General features: G+C 37.7%; 1 protein-coding gene across 16 annotated transcripts in view; it reads right to left on the reverse strand.

Moving 5' to 3' along the window:
* Positions 1-15,505, reverse strand: part of LRCH3 (leucine rich repeats and calponin homology domain containing 3) — a 148,265-nt gene extending 132,760 nt beyond the window's left edge. For 12 of the 16 annotated variants that reach the window (XR_006718382.1, XR_006718380.1, XR_006718381.1 and 9 more), the window contains exon 1: positions 15,196-15,493. Coding sequence is in view for 13 of the 16 variants with exons in the window: in XM_045502393.1 (XP_045358349.1) it covers positions 15,196-15,457 (262 nt within the window). In the remaining 3 variants the exon portion in view is untranslated. Of the gene's footprint in view, positions 1-15,195 lie in introns of all 16 variants that reach the window. The other 4 variants (XM_045502395.1, XM_045502391.1, XM_045502387.1 and 1 more) reach the window with 3 other exon arrangements.
* Positions 15,506-17,768: the final 2,263 nt, after the last annotated feature.

Below are 17,768 nucleotides of genomic sequence, written 5' to 3' on the forward strand. Positions count from 1 at the left end.
CAAAATAAAAAGGTTTGTACAGCAAAAGAAACCATCAACAAAACAAAAAGGCAACGTACTGAATGGAAGGTATTCACAAATGATACATCTGATAAGGAGTTAATATAAAATATATTTAAAGAGCTTATATAATTCAACGCCAAAAAAACCTAAACAAAACCAAATAATCTGATTAAAAATGGGCAGAGGACCTGAATAAATATTTTTTTTTCCAAAGAAGACATACAGATGGCCAACAGACACATGAGAAGATACTTAACATCACTAATCATTAGAGAAATGCAAATCAAAACCACAATACGATCATCACCTTATACCAGCTAGAACAGCTAGTATCAAAAACAAAACAAACAAACAAAAACAAGAAATAAGTGTTGGCAAGGATATGGATAAAAGGGTACCCCTCATGCGCTCTTGGTAGGAATGTATATTGGTACACCACTATGGGGAACAGTATGGAGGTCCCTCAAAAAATAAAAATAGAAATACCAGACAACCCAGTAATTCTGCTACTGGGTATTTACTCAAAGAATATGAAAACACTAATTCAAAAAGATATATGCAACCCTACATTCACTGCAGCATTATTTACAATAGCCAAGATATGGGAGCAACCTAAGTGTCCTTCAATAAATTAATGGACAGAGAAGGTAAGATATGTATGTATACACACACACATACACATATACACACACACACACATACACACACACACACACACACACACATTATATATATAAATTACTCAGCTATAAAAAAGAATGAGAGGGGCGCCTGGGTGGCGCAGTCGGTTAAGCGTCCGACTTCAGCCAGGTCACGATCTCGTGGTCCGTGAGTTCGAGCCCCGCGTCAGGCTCTGGGCTGATGGCTCAGAGCCTGGAGCCTGTTTCCGATTCCGTGTCTCCCTCTCTCTCTGCCCCTCCCCTGTTCATGCTCTATCTCTCTCTGTCCCAAAAAAAATAAATAAACGTTGAAAAAAAAAATTAAAAAAAAAAAAATAAAAAATAAAATAAAAAATAAAAAAGAATGAGATCTTACAATTTGCTACAATATTAATGGACCTAGAGAATATTGTGCTAAGTATAATAGGTCACTCAAAGAAAGACAAATACCATATGATTTTACTTATATGTGAAATCTAAAAAACAAAATGAACAAACAAAACCAGAGGGGAGGGGAATGGGTTGGGCAAGACAAGTGAAGGAAATTAAGAGGTACAAACTTCCAGTTATAAAATAAATAAGTCATTGTGGGGAGCACCTGCGTGGCTCAGTTGGTTAAGCATCTGACTTCAGCTCAGGTCATGATCTTGCAGTTCACAAGTTCAGGCCCCATGTCGGGCTCTGTGCTGACAGCTCAGAGCCTGGAGCCTGCTTCAGATTCTGTGTCTCCCTCTCTCTCTGCCCCTCTCCTCTCAACGCTCTCTCTCTTTCTCTCTCAAAAATAAACAAACATTTGGGGCGCCTGGATGGCTCAGTTGGTTGAGCGTCCGACTTCGACTCAGGTCATGATCTCTCAGTCTATGAGTTCAAGCCCCGCGTGGGGCTCTGTGCTAACAGCCAGAGCTTGAAGCCTGCTTTGGATTCTGTGTCTCCCTCTCTCTCTCTCTGCTCCTCCCCCACTCATGCTCTGTCTCTCTCTCTCTCTCTCTGTCAAAAATAAACATTTAAAAAAATTAAAAAAATAATAAATAAGCATTTAATAAATAAATAGATAAATAAGTCACAGGGATGAAAATGATAGCAGGAGGAATATGGTCAATAGTACTGTAATAATTTTACATGATGATAGATGGTGACTACACTTATCATTGTGAGCAGTGAATAATATATAGAATTGTTGATCACTATGGTGTACACCTGAAACTAACACAACATATGTCAGCTAACATTTCAATTAAAAACTGGTTTTCTTTAATTGAATAAAAACTTTGGCTTACCTAACAAAAACATGTTTAGGGTGTGAAAAATTCCTATTTTCCTAAATGACTTTTTTTTTAACAAAATAATTTATTAATTTTTTTCCTAAGAGACTAAATTCAGTACAATATTTGTTTTCATAACACCCAACATGTCTTATGTCTAACTTAACCACGTTCTATGCAGTGACTATGGTGGGGTGATCTATTTTGACTGCCCTCGATGTAATTCACTTGGGTAGTTCTAAAGCATATCAGTGATCAAAATGTTTCTCCCTACAGTTACTACTGCATTCTCAATCAGTTTCTTCCACACATCATCTAAAGAAAATTTATGGATGGAACTAAAGGGTATTATGCTAAGCAAAATTAGTCAGAGAAAGACAAATATCATATGACTTCACCCATATGTGGAATTTAAGATACAAAACAGATGAACATAAGGGAAGGGAAGTAAAAATAATATAAAAACAAGGAGGGGGACAAAACATAAGAGACTCTTAAAAACAGAGAAGAAACTGAGGGTTGCTGGAGGGATTGTGGGTGGGGGATGGGCTAAATGGGCAAGAGGCATTAAGGAAGACACCTGTGGGGATGAGCACTGGGTGTTATACATAGGGGATAAATCACTGGCATCTACTCCTGAAATCATTATTGCAGTATATGCTAACTAACTTGGATGTAAATTTATAAATAAATAAATAAATAAATAAAAATTTACAAAAGAAATTTTTTTTAAAAAAGACTCAATGGAAATTTCAGGACTTTAGGGGGACCTCTTCTGATCATTCTCAATTAGGATTAGGGAACCCTTTTCTGTGTCCTGTGTGATTTGGGGTTTTCATTGAACATGAGCGCCATGAAGTTGACTGTCTTGCTTATTGTAACATTCCTGGTGCCTAAAACTTCTAAATTCTCAAAAATATCTATTTACTTAATGGGGCAAAGAAAGAAAGAAAGAAAGAAAGAAAGAAAGAAAGAAAGAAAGAAAGAAAGAAATTTGTGTGGTATGATTGCATTGTTTAATATCAGGATTTCTAAAACTAGGAAAACACCAACATTTAAAACATCAGTGTTTCTAGTCAAGGATAGCTCAATTAAATTTCATCAGTACATTATATTAAAGTTTAACTCGGGGCGCCTGGGTGGCGCAGTCGGTTAAGCATCCGACTTCAGCCAGGTCACGATCTCGCGGTCTGTGAGTTCGAGCCCCGCGTCAGGCTCTGGGCTGATGGCTCAGAGCCTGGAGCCTGTTTCTGATTCTGTGTCTCCCTCTCTCTCTGCCCCTTCCCCGTTCATGCTCTGTCTCTCTCTGTCCCAAAAATAAATAAACGTTGAAAAAAAATTAAAAAAAAAATAAATAAATAAATAAATAAAATAAAATAAAGTTTAACTCATACTAGAAATGTTAAAACCTAAGATCTACTAAGTCACTTAATACCAACATTTCATACTAATGAATAAATTATTCAGGTTTCATACAAAGATATTAAGTGATGAGAAACAGAAAATGCCAAGCTTTCAAGAGCTCTTTTAAAAAAATAAACAGAAGCTAACTAATGAACACAACTACACAAAATATACACTAACCAACTGCAAACTGAAGATTAGGGGCACCTGGGTGGCTCAGTTGGTTAAGCATCTGACTCTTGATTGTGGCTCAGGTCAAGGTCTCACAGTCGTGAGATCTTCTTGAGATTCTCTCTCTCTCTTTCTGTCCCTCCCCATCTTGTGTTCGCTCTCTCTCTCAAAATAAATTAAAAAATAAACATTTAAATTAAAGATTAACTTAAAAATACATTCTAGAACTTCACGATACCCTCATAAAATGCAGTAAAGTAAGGGTCCTAAATGAATTTTAAAGTAGCAAAGTCTAAGGAAGATTTCTCAAGTGGTAGCTCTTAGGTCACCTGCATCTAGAACAATCAGGGTGCTTGTTAAAAATGCAGCTTAAAGAACTCCCACCCCAGATCTCCTGAATCAAACTCTTTCTAGAGTCTGGACACAGAAATGTACATTCCTTAAAGTGCCACAGATGATTTTACCCACACTCAAGGTTGAGAATAGGCTACAGTTTGTCACCTGATAATAAATGGCCAGAAATCACAATGTTACTAAGTCATAAAAAGCATCACATACTTACAAGGCTAAGATTCCCCTTAGACAACTGAGACTTGCATAATTATCAAAGTTATAATTATTGAATATATATGGAAAGCCTACTTCACTGTAAGGAGTTTAAAATTTCTTTTATTAGCAAATCAAGATCCTACTTTGATATTCTGCACAGACCTAGAAATTCTCACTGCTACAACTGGGTTATATTTCAAGGGACTGAATTTTAGCATATGTAACAACTCTCTTATCCTCTATGACACCAATTAAAGACAGTCTGAACACCTGACTTTTTGACATCAAAGGGAAGCATATTCACTGGTATTATCCTTGAGAATTTTTTGTTTGTTTGTTTTTGTTTTGAGAGAGAGAGAGAGAGAGAGAGAGAGAACACATGTGCGTAAGCCAGGGAGGGGCAGTGGGGGGGTGGAGAGAGAATCTCAAGGAGGCTCCACATACAGTGTGGAGCCCGACTTGGGACTCAATCTTAAAACCGTGATATCATGACCTGAGCCAAAATCAAGAGTGGGACACAACCAACTGTGTCGCCCAGGCACCCTGTGAATGTTCTGATGATTGAATTCTACTATAGCCTTGAAGACCCAAGGGTGTCCATTAAACCCAGTAACACAGAAGTCACCTGTCATTTTCAAAGCTAAGAAAGTGAATAAACTCTAAATTATTCCTGTTTTCACCTTCTTTTTCACTCACTTATTAATCCATTCATCCAACCATCCACTCAATACATTCTCAAAGGGCATTTGGTATTGTACTAGGTGTTATACAATAAAGAGTAAGACACAACTGTCTATGGTAAGCCAGATCCTAAAATGGTCTCCCTCCCCAAGATTTCCCACCCAAATCCCTGGGACTATAAATATGAAATATACTCTATGTTCCATATGTAGCAGAACAGATTTTGCAGATATAATTAAGCTTACTAGTCAAATGACTGAATTAAACTAAAAAGAGATAATTTGGCTGGACTCAGTCTCATCACATGAGCCCTCTGGCTGGTAGCAGAAGTCAGTGATTCTAAGCATGATAACTGGACACACCATTGCTGGCTTGAAGAGGTGGAGAGGGCCACTATAAGGAATGCAGGTAGCCTCCAAGACCCCAGAGTGACCTGAAGGCAACAACCAGCAAGAAAACAGAGACCTCAGTTTTATAACTATGAGAACCTGAATTCTGAATGATCCTGGACCAAGTCTCCAGATAAGAGTTCAGCCTGACCAACACATTGATTTTGGCATTGTGAGACCCTATATAGATAAATCAGCTGAGTCTAGTCTTCTGACCTACAGAACTGGAGGATAAAAAATGGGTGTTGTTTTAAGCCAATATATCCTGGTGTACATATACACAAGTTTCTTTGGGATATACATCTCAGGGTCTGGAATGTCTGGGTCAAAGAGTATGTGTATTTTTAATTTTCCTAAGTATTTTTCAAAGTCAATGCACGAATTAACATTCCCATCAGCAATGTATGCACGTCCTCAGTGCTCTTTTTTCCAGCACTTGGTATCATCAGTTTGAGTAGTACCTCAGTTTGGTTTTATTTTCCATTCCTTCGATTACTAATAAGGTTGAGCACTTTTTCACATTATTGGTCATTTGAAATTCCTCTATAGAAAAGTACCAGTTTAGTTTTCTGTTTTCTATTAGGTTGTCTTCTTGTTTGTAGAAATCCTATACATTTTCTAGGTAATATTTGCTTGGTGTATTTGTTAGAAATCTTTTCTTACTCTGTGGCTTATCTTTTCACTTTATGATGTGCAGATCATCTTTTAAAACCGGTTTTTAATGGAAAAAAAAGTCTATTACCTAGTGTTTGCAAGAAATCAGTTTAATAAACCATGGGGTTTATTAACCAGGGGTTAAAATCCTTGGTTTAAGACTTCAAATAATAAAACTCAAAATATTTAGAAGAACAAGGAAGAAAGTTCAAAGTGAATAAGGAAATACCTTAAATGTTTAGGTTTTAGGACTAGTTTATGATTCTAAAATTAGTAACACTGCATTGGATATTGCTGGCTACTTCAGGAACTCAAAATAATGTTCCTTTGTGTGAATTACCATATTTGTTTCTAAGTTTAAGTGGAGTAACTATTTCACAAGTAAACTGAAAAAAAAATAATGGATATGTATACTACTACTCAAAAGTCCTATTTCATGTTATCATATTTCATAACATTAACCAGTCAGCCCGCAAATACAACTACAGTAAAAAGAAACGAGCCCTACAAAATCCTTGGCCCCAACACTGCTGCCATTCTTCTAAGTCCCAACATTGATTTTTGTGGTGATCTATAACTCATCTTCTCACCCTACCTAAAGGGACCATCATACAACTGACCCTTACTATTAAAAAAAAATGTCAGTACAGTTGAGACTAGATTCCCCCCCTGAAACAAATTATTTCAGATGCCTTTATACCCAACAGCCATGATTTCCCCCATGGTCTCTGCCTCTGCATAAAAAGTATGTGTGCAGGTGTTTATGCGTGTGTGTATGTGTTGATAACAGAAATCTTTTACCTCAGTCTTCCCTATTGAATTGGTACAATATAAGAATTGTGCTGTTCCTCAGGCAGAAGAGAAAGGAAGAAGCATGTGGTGAAAATATATTAGAGCTATTGGCTTTCTCATTTCAAACGGAGATAAAGTTATAAGAGGGATATAACGTTATTTCCTGAGAAGTGTTCTTAATATCCCATTCATTCAATATGCATATTTCCACAGAAACTTTGTTACATACAGTAGCAGCATATACAATATTAATATCCATACTTCTGACTGGGATATGTATTGGCCATAGGTTGGGGGGATTACAGAAAAACAACAGAATAAACATTACAGAAACTTATTTGGTTTGGTTTTCCCTAATGGTTGGTAATTTGAAGCCACAGATTTGTTATTAAAACAAGCATGAAAATATAGAGTGGAATTCTTAAGAAAATTCCAAGACTTCTTTATATGTGGGAGACTGCAGCTGTTACATATAAAGAGGTTGAAATGTGAGTTAAGCCAACTTTCATGTTTAAGGAAAAAATATGAGGCCTTTGTGTTTTGTCTATAAACCTGGCCAGGCTGCGTTCAATACGTAACACTATTTCTATGAGGAACTGCTTTTGAAATGTTGTTTGTAAATTGTTTAAGTTTTTAAAATTGCATACAATTTGTTAGAACAATTCCACTTCTAGGAATTAACCCAAAAGAAATAATAAGAGATGTAAGCAAAGAATTATATTAAAAAACATTCATAGTGTTACTTATAATAATAAAAAATTTGGGGCGCCTGGGTGGCGCAGTCGGTTAAGCGTCCGACTTCAGCCAGGTCACGATCTCGCGGTCCGTGAGTTCGAGCCCCGCGTCAGGCTCTGGGCTGATGGCTCAGAGCCTGGAGCCTGTTTCCGATTCTGTGTCTCCCTCTCTCTCTGCCCCTCCCCCGTTCATGCTCTGTCTCTCTCTGTCCCAAAAATAAATAAACGTTGAAAAAAAAAATTTATAATAATAAAAAATTTGAAATGGCCTAAATGCCCAATACAAGGGATCTGCCTAAGTACATACTCTGCAGTTATTAAATTCTATTACAAGAAAATGTTAACAGACATAACACAATATTTCTAATATGCTATAAGATGGAAAAAGCAAACTACAAAAAGCTGATACTGTGTTTTTCAATGTGTATGTACATACATTAAAAAAAACAACTGGAAGAACATGTAAAAATGTTCACAGTGATTTGTTCATACAGTAGAACCATTTCCTTCTTTCCTTTGTGTACTGTTTTTCCAGACTTTCTACAGTAAACATGTATTACTATTACAATTATAAAAGAGTTCAAATTAAATATACAGGGGTTAAATACAAGTACAAAGAGCTTCCAATTCTTTGTTTTCAATTGGTTCTATGACACAAAGTAGAAACAGAAAAAGTAAATCTTTTTTCCCTGAATTTATATACTTTTTCTTCTTGTAGAAAAAACTACATTCCTTAAGCTGCACTGAATACAGAATGAAGAGAAATAATCTGTCACCTATCAGAATGACACAGATCAAAATGAATGAGAAGATCAGTGGGTGCAAAGACAACTCATATGCACTGATGATACAAATCTAAACTGAACAATCCTTCTGGAAGGGCAATTTTACAATGTGTATAAAAACCCCTAAATTGTGCATACTTTTTAGCCAATCAATTCTATGTCTAGGAATTTATCCTGAGGAAATAATTGGATAAGTATGCAAATACACACATACAAAGTTATCCTCAGCAATACCATATGTAATAGTGAAAGTTGAAAAGAATCCAAATGCGCATCAAGAGGGTAGATTAGGGGCACCTGTGTGGCTCGGTTGAGCATCCGACTTTGGCTCAGGTCATGATTTCATGGTCTGTGAGTTCGAGCCCCGTGTTGGGCTCTGTGCTGACAGCTCAGAGCCTGGAGCCTGCTTCCTATTCTGTGTTTCCCCTCTCTCTGCCCCTCCCCTACTCATGCTCTGTCTCTCTCTCTCTGTCAAAAATAAATAAACATTAAGAAAAAATAAAAAAAAAACTAAAAAATTATGCTACAGATCTCTAGTTTCTGGTATTGCATTTCATGTAGTGAAAAAAAAATTAGATGATAAAACAGTCTTTTATGATCTCATTTTTATATAGTAAAGAGTAAGAGGGGTGCTTGGGTGGGTCAGGCAGTTAAGTGTCCAATTCTTGGTATCCACTCAGGTCATGGTTTATGAGTTCACGCTCTGCACCGGACTTCAATGCTGACAGTGTGGAGCCTGCTTCAGATTCTCAGTTTCCCTCTCTCTCTGCCCCTCCTTTGCTCACTCTGTCTCTCTCTCAAAATAAATAAATAAACTTAAGGGAAAAAAAAAAGTAAGAATGTGTACATTTGTGAAGAAAATGTTTGAAAGAGTTTCAACCAGTGTTTACTACTAAATTTACCTCTGGTAAGTGGAACCATGAATGATCTTTAATGTCTTCTTTAAAACTTTTCCTACCACAATGAACATATGTAACTGTTAATATCAGAAGAAATGATTTTTAAAGTATACTAAACTGAACCTATCTCATTAATCAAATAAAATTAGTTTTATTCTTTTCTACTCTTTCCTCATTTCTGAGGCTCGTAGAATATTCTTCCTGATTTGAACACATTGAATGCTTCAGGGGATGGCAAATGTGTCAAATATATATTAATGCCTCTATTAACAATGTCACCCTTTGTTAACAAGATTTTATTTCTAAAAGAAAAAATTAATATATTCCCCCACCCACCCCTGAGATGGTCCCAAGGTTCATGTCATTATGATCGGACCCCATTTGCTGCCACCTCCTACCTTTGCCTCTGCCTTCTCACCATTATTGCACAGTGTTTTCAGCTCTAGACACCATGGTGGCTTACTGTCTTGGATACAGAAAAACCTTGCCAAGAGAGATATGTTTTAGAAAATAAATAACAGAAAACAAATTTCAGTTCTAGTCAAAACAGTATGCCCCAGCATCACTGTCGAATATAACCTTCTGCAATGACAGAAAGGCTCTACTGTCTGTGCTGACCAATATGACAGAGTAGATCTAATGTGTGATGTGTCCAATATGACACATGGGGCTACTGAGTACCTGAAATGTGGTGTGACTGAGGAAACAAATTTTTAAATTTTAACTTATTTTAAATAACCACCTACAGCTAATAGCTACCATATTGGAGAGCACTACTCTACAAAAATTCACAGTACATATACTGTGGTTGATACAAAATACATGTATGAATCCAAGAGCTATATGATTTCTACTTAAGACCCGGAACTGCAGTGCATATTTCCAAACCTAATGAAACTAATTTTACAGATTGCTACTATAGACTGCTTCCTTGAAAAATTAAATTGCCTTTTAGCAATCCTCATTCTTCTTTACCTAGGAAATAAGGATCCTCTCATTGAAAGTCTCAATTCTTGTGACTTTAGTAACACTGCATTATCTTAGCTCACCTACTACATCTCAAATTTGTTTTCTGTTTGGGTGTAATTTTAGTCTCTCCCTCCTGCCTTCTACTATAGTCTTTTCCCCAAAGCTTTAGTTTGTTTTCTGCCTTTTATTCAGAAGAGATTTCTCACAGCTTCAACTATGACCCCTATTTGCCTTCTGTGAAACAGCACCATCTCACTACTTAACCTTAAACACATCATTTAATCTCTGAGACTGCTTCTTGTTTGTAACATAACTTAGATGGTTATTATGGTTCCTTCAGCTTTAGGAGTTTGTGAATTCTAGTAAAGGCCTAGTTGTGGAACTGGACTTTCTCTCAGGCTGATTCTGCCTCTTGCCTTTTTAAATGCTAGTGTATCCCGTGGTTGTCAGCAACCAGCTTTTTCGCTCTCCATATTCTTTCACCAAGAATCTCATAAACTCTTCATTATGACTCTCTCAAATGTATGGGGTCCCAGGAACTTTACAGAGGTGCCTGGCTGGCTCAGTCAGGAGAACATGCAACTTTTGACCTTGGGGTTATGAGCTGGAGTCCCACGTTGGGTGCAGAGTTTACTTAGGATTAAAAAAAAAAAAACTCCAGATTTACTTTTTAAAAAATGTTTACTTATTATTTTGAGAGAGAGAGAGAGAGCACATGTGTGTGCATGGGGAAAGGGCAGAGAGAGAGAGAGAGAGAGAGAGAGAGAGAGAGAGAGAGAGAATCCCAAGCAGGCTCCACACTGTCAGCACAGATGCAGGGCTCGATCTCATGAATCATGAGATCATGACCTAAGGAGAAATCAAAAGTTGGACGCTTAACCAACTGAGCCACCTAGGCGCCCTCATGCTTACATTTCTATTCATTGCACAGGGTTAACTACATGTGCTAAAACCCCTTTAAAAGTATCAAGCAAATCAACGAAATTATATATAGCAAACTTCTTTGTCAGTATGGCTTACTGATCAAAACCACAAGTTTTAGGATCAGATGTGTCTGAATTTGAATCCCAATGTCACTTACTCTGTGTAACCTTGATCAAATCAATTTCAAGTTTCGATTTTTCATGTGTAAAATGGGGTTAAAATATACTTACAACTCATATTGTTGTTGTATGTGCATGTTTTATATATGCAGCTCAGAACAATACCTGAAATATGCTAACAGTTCAATAAATGTTACCTATTATTATTATTATCAGTAGCATCACTATCTTCCTAATCCTCCAGATTTAACCACTCAGTCATCTTTGATGCCTTCTGTCCTTTTTTAAAAAATATATTCAATAAAAAAAAATATATATATATATTCAGTCAGCATTTGTACATTTTCATTTTCCAATATGATATCTATTTTTCATTCCTTCAGAGATTTAGATTATTATTGTAGTCATCCAACTGGATTACTAGCTTTTTAAAATTCTTACAGGGTAAAGCCTCTTATTTTTATTTCCTCTATATTATAGTTAGTATAATGCTTTATACATAAAAGTTTTGCTATTAGTAGACAAGTCAAATAATCTTCACATTTATTTATTTCTCCATTAGATCCCTTGAATTCTTTGAGGACAGAAAGTATGCTGGTCCTCTCTGTATATCTGCACTTATCAAATTCCTTAGCAAATGTTTGTTGAACAAATGAGAACGAATGTTGATTAGTCTCCCTGTCTCAAACTCAATTAACCTATCCTCAATCTAGCTTCCACATATGCAAAAGATAGCTCAGATATTCTCTAATCCAACCATTTATTCTGACCAAACTGGCCTGACCACATTATCACAAGCAGTCCCACTGTATTAGTCAGGACTCTTGATTTTGTAACAAAAAATTCTGCTCAAATCAAGCAGAAAGGGGAATTTATTAACTTGCTGTCCAAGGACAGCACTATCTTAAGGCCTGGCTATTGAACCAAAGGTTCAAACATTGTCATCAGAACTTGGTCTCACTCTTTCCATCTTTTGGCTCTGCCTTCCAATTATTAGTAAGCTCTAGGCTCACATTCTATTCTCTCAGCAATCCCCAGGGTCCAAATCATGCCTCTTTCTCAATAGTTCCAATAAAAAATTCAGAATTAACAGTCATGTGTGCTCACTGGAAAATGTGCCCATCTTTGAGCAATCACTGTGACCAGAAGGATATTGACTGGCTAGGTCTGGCGTCAGTCACATGCACACCCTTGTGTTGGGCTGGGATAGCCATGAAACTGAGAGGAGTGATTTCCTAGGAAAATTGGATTACTGTAAATCAGATGAAAGGGTAATGCATAATGGACTGGCAAAATTAACTGATGTGCCATATACTCTAGGAATTTTTGCATGTTGTCCACCACTGCCTGGAATTGGTCTTCCTTCTCATTTTTGCCTCCCCAAATCTTTTCCAATGTTTCTGCCCCAAGAAGTCTTCTGTGATTTCCTTCTAAAATTTTCATTGTCCACTGGATCAAATTACCTATTCCCTAATAAGTATTTCCCTTTTCCTAAAAATCTACCTTTTAAAACAAATAAGAGTGAAAAGCCTCAAGAAAATGTTCCTAATTAATTCTAATCATGTCAAATTATACGTAGTATGGGAAATATATGCTGTTTCTTAGAATATAAACTCTTGAAGGACAGCAGCTCTACCAGATACAGTCCATATACATTATGAGAGAACAGGCTATATGGCAACTTTGACACACACACACACACACACACACACACACACATATGGTATTCAAATAATTTTCCTGGCTTTAAATTTTAAAGAGTCTTAACAAAACATTTTAGTTAACATAAGTTGTGTCTGAATCCATTAAGCTATAGGTACGCTATGGGTTTGGAGTTATCTCAAACTAGGCTCAAATCCTGGCTAACACTACCTTCCCTGGCCTTTAGCTACAGGTCTTTGAGCAAATTATCTAGAATCTCCAAATCTTGATTTCACTATCTGCAAACACAGGAATAGTAATATCTATCTGTACATAGGAAGGCTGTGACGTATAGCACAGAGAAAAGAGTTTCATGGACCTGGGCTGAAATTCTACCACCAATATTAATTACAGGACTTTCTCTCAGTGATTCCTCATCTGTAAATTCTGAGTGCTTCTTCACATGTAAAGTGGGGATAATAATGCTTAGTCCATTGGTTGGTTGTTTTGAGCATTTAACAAGGCAATGTATTTTAAAACACCTAACAGTGAATAGCAAACAGTGTACACTCAATAAATGATCATATCAGCATTAAATTATCTGTTTAAAATAACTCAGGTGCCTTGGTGGCTCAGTGAGAAGAGCAGAAGAGTGTGTGACTCTTGATCTCGAGGTCGTGAGTTTGAGCCTCAGGTTGGGTGTAGAGATTATCCAAAATCAAAATCTTTAGGGGTGCCTGAGTGGCTCAGTTGGTTGAGTGTCTGACTCTTGATTTCAACTCCGGTCAGGATCTCACAGTTTGTGGGATCAAGCCCAGCTTTGGGCTCTGCACTGACAGTACAGAGCCTGCTTGGAATTCTCTCTGTGCCTCCCCTCTCTCTGTCCCTCCCCTCTTTCTCTCTCAAAATTAATAAACATTAAAAAAAACAAAAGAAATAAAATCTTTAAAAAATAAAATAATTCAGAGCACAGTAAGGGAAAAATTTATTGGGATTGGTTCTTTTTCTTCATAAATGCCTTTGGGTTTTCTTTGTCAGTTAATAAAATATTTCTTAAAAGCAAAACATGTTGGTCCTAGAACTAATTCAAAGCAGGTAAGATAACGAATGAAATAAACTCCTGTAATCAACTTGTTCTTTAGCTTCGCGTTTAATGGAGTAATACTGAAACGACTCACACCAATATAAAATTGCCACATTACCCATCTCTGAAACAATCATATGCCATACGGCCATCTCCTGAACAGAATCAGGTAATCTGGGTTATGAATGACAATTTTGGATGTTGTCTGTCAGAACATAAGCAAAAGGGAAGTGGCTGTTCATATTTACCTTAGCAAGAAAGTTTAATTTTAATAGCATTCACTAAAAATACAAAATATCTTCAGTACAACTGTTTCCAAAAGAGATTAAATAATTAGACATTTAATTTCTTCCATTTTACACTAGAGTGAAAGTTTCTCTGGAAAGAAGTTTCTTAAAGTAGTTTAACAGTTCTGTTTATTTTTCTAACATGAGTGAATCATATGTAATACCCATCAATCTTTAATGAGTGCACATAGAAGATTTTCAAATCAAAGATTTTAAAATAAAATAAAATGGAATAAATATAAGACAAAGTACTACATATTCTTTCATTGCCCAAAAAAACACTATATCAAAATAAAATACCTAACTACATCATACTACACGAACCTGTGTAGGGGATTTTTTTCCTCCTTTGTGTAAAACATGAATAGGCTCAGTTTTTAATCTACTCCCTAAGGAAGCTATATTTTAAACACAAGAAAAGCATATTATGTTAAGCGCCTCGGTCACCAAACATTGTTCTCTACAACTGAGAAAACCAAATAATATCCAATTGCTTATTACCTTTCCTGTGTTCAAAAATATGTATAAAGCGAAGTAATGTTCATTTTTGAAAAGCGTTAAATACAGATGGGGTAGGCAGTCTATGTATCTTTTCTTCCCTCAACTTTTCAGGGAGGGCGTGAGAAAAGTAATGGGAGTCTGAAGGTTGGCTCTAGTAAGCCAAATAGATAAAGGTACAGAAAGAAAAGTTACAGCCTTAGGGCTCACATTAAAAACAACTCTTGAAGAAACGTCAGTGCTCACATCAATGCTTCCCCAACAACGCAGTGGCCCATGCTCTGAACATATTAAGAGAGCGTTTACAATCCCAAATCTTAGCAAAGTCACTTTGGCATCCCAAATCCGAAAGGGCCTGCAGAAACCGGGGCGGGGCAAGGGTCTACTTCAGCGGCATTAAGTTAATTTTCTAGCAGAGTAAAACACTCTGTGTCTATCTCTACAGTCTCCTCCCCCGAGAGATGCTGCAGTCTGCCGCCTCGCCCCTGGCTCGGGGTCTGGCCCGCAGGCCGGGGCGGGCGGGGGGGGTGCTGGGTGGGTCGGGCAGTCGGCTTCTCCCCGTTAGTCCGGTCCCAACCAGGCGCTATGGGACCGGTGGCTGTAACTAGCCCCGAGTCCTCCCACCGGATGGAGCGGCCTCCCGCCGCGTCCCGCGCCCATGGTCAGCAGGGATGCCCCGTGCCCCACTCACCCGCCCGGGTGGTGTCCGTCAGGTCATGGTTGGCCGCTCCCCGGGGAAACTCCCTCAGTTTCCGGCCGCTCAGGCTCAGCACCCCGGTCACAGCCGCCTCCTCTAGCGCTCGATCGAGGGAGCGGCTCCACGAACCCGGGCCAGGACCAGTACCTGCTCCGGAGCTTGGGCCGCAGTTAACACCGGAGAGGTTACCTCCCGACGCTACAGGGCCAGAGTACTCTGCAGCCGTGGCCACAGCGACCAAGCCCGCGGCCGCCATTTCCCAGCCGACAACTCTCCGGCCCACGGCTCAGCGCATGCGCTGCCAGAACTGATGGGTGGGCGGGGAAAGGGGCAAACAGACCCCGGACAGTTGCCTTGACGCGCAGGGCTGCAGTGGCCCTCCGCACATCCAGGCTCTTGCCTCCGCCCGCATCGAGGTTTTGAAGGGAAATCAAAAAGGAACTCACAATCGTGGAGCACCCCCTCCTCTGGCTCCCAGTACCATTTTCAAAAATGCCCCTACAAAAATATCTTTCAGTGTTCCCCACAAAAACTTCCATGCCTTCCTCCCTCAATACTGAAGGATTCGATTAAGCATTGAATTAAGGTTTACCATTCTTGCTACCAGGAACCTAGGCAGTGAGAAGAGGGGACCCTGGGATACGACGTAAAACGTTTCCCCAACTCTGTCATTCTATACAGCAAGTGATCTAGATGGAGACGTGCTGTTAACTGTTATTTTCGGAAAGGAAAATAAATGCCAACCTGGCCCCCAAATTCCATAATCTTCATTGACAGGGTATATAAATGTTTAGGGCCACCCTTTTATAAAATAGCTCTGAACAAAAATAAAACACATTTTAAATAGTATTTGTCCTTTAGGCAAGATTTTATTGTTGAACAAATCAGGATGAACGGCATTAAAGTCTAAATTTTTTGTCTAGAACCAAAAGTGAGGGGGAAAAAATGATCTGACCATAATCTAAATGTGAGAATTAGAGGTAGAATGGAAGAAATGATAAACCCAAAATCATTATTGAAAAACTGGAAACTATCACTTCACTTTAAATCAATTAGGGCTCATCTACTTTGTAACCAGTCTCCAGCATATTCTTTTATACATTTCAGCCATTGCTGCTACAGTGATGTAAATTTCCCCTACAATGAACCAACTAGTATTTGTGGGAAATAGAAGAGACTGTTAGAGCTCTTTTCCTAGATTACAATCTAATTATAGAATTCAGACAAACATACCAATCAGAGAGTAGGACAACAGAAAAAGGGCTGAGTAGGGGTAGCTGGGTTAATCTATGAGAATTCAAAGAAAAGGATCTGCATCATGGATGAATGAAATTTTGGAAAAATCTTAAAGACTATGAAATAGGCAATAGTAGGAAGGTGAGAGGAGTATCAGCACGAACACACCCAGGTATGATTTATAATGGTACATGTGTAGTTAAGGCCACAAGCCAAAAAGTTCATGAGACAGCAAAATAAGGTTGAAAAGCCTATTCATCAAAGCCCAACTCTTCTACGAAACTTTGATTAGCACTTCCCCCAACTCCTACATGGAAGAGACTGTGAAAATGTTTAATCTCAGTAACAAAGCTGATTAGTAACAGCTGCTCAGAGTTGTTCTATGAATTCTTCCCTTCTAGGTTCCTCAGCAGCAAGTTCCATGACCAATTATCAGTATCAAGGTCTGTTATGAGCATGGGTCATTGCAATGGCAAGTGATTTACCAGCTCAAAAAACATTTATCCAATATATGAACTGCTTTTTTGTTATTCTGATCTAAAATTGTTTTGCTCTTCTTAAGATTTTAAGCTATTTTAAGAGAGCAGGATCTCATTCTGTATTTTTTTAGGAAATATTTCAACTACAGTGACTAAAAGCATAATCATATATTCCATATTGTTACCAGATATTTTTATAAAATGCACCATTATGTCACCTGAATTTACCTATTACCTTCCACATTTACACTAAATTCTTCTAACAAGTTCTTCATAATACAGCCTCATTCTTCCTATCTACCTACACACATATCTCATTATAATTGCAACATAACATGTTAATCCTGGTCTGAACTTCTGATCAAGTTTATAGATTGATCTTACCTTGTCTATTCAACTAGATTTTAAGGTCCTTAATATGTTAAACTCTGTAATTTTCTTCTATACCCCAGAGCTGAGTATCTTAATAGGAACTAAGTAAGGATGAGTGGAAGCAGAGACAGAAGATGGATTATATACTAATACAGCAGAGGTTATGTACTAATACAAGAGAGACAGCTGGGAGGAAAGGAAAAAAAAAATTATTGAGAACAGGGTAGATAAATCTGTAAGTATTTGAAGTCCAAAAGAAAAGCCTATGGATATGAGGAGAAATATATATATAAATGAGAACAAGTCCTAGGTAAAGAGAGACTGTAAGAAAAGGTAGATCAAGGAGTTAATTTTAAGACTTCTAAGGGGATTTGAGCTCTCATCTGCAAAGGTAGAATATGAAGGAATTCTCATCCTACTCTCTCAATCTCCATTAAAAAAGTGACAAGATCATCTTGTGAGAATGAGATAAAGGAAATG

This window comes from Leopardus geoffroyi, chromosome C2, assembly GCF_018350155.1.
Source record: "Leopardus geoffroyi isolate Oge1 chromosome C2, O.geoffroyi_Oge1_pat1.0, whole genome shotgun sequence".
Classification (NCBI taxonomy): Eukaryota; Metazoa; Chordata; class Mammalia; order Carnivora; family Felidae; genus Leopardus; species Leopardus geoffroyi.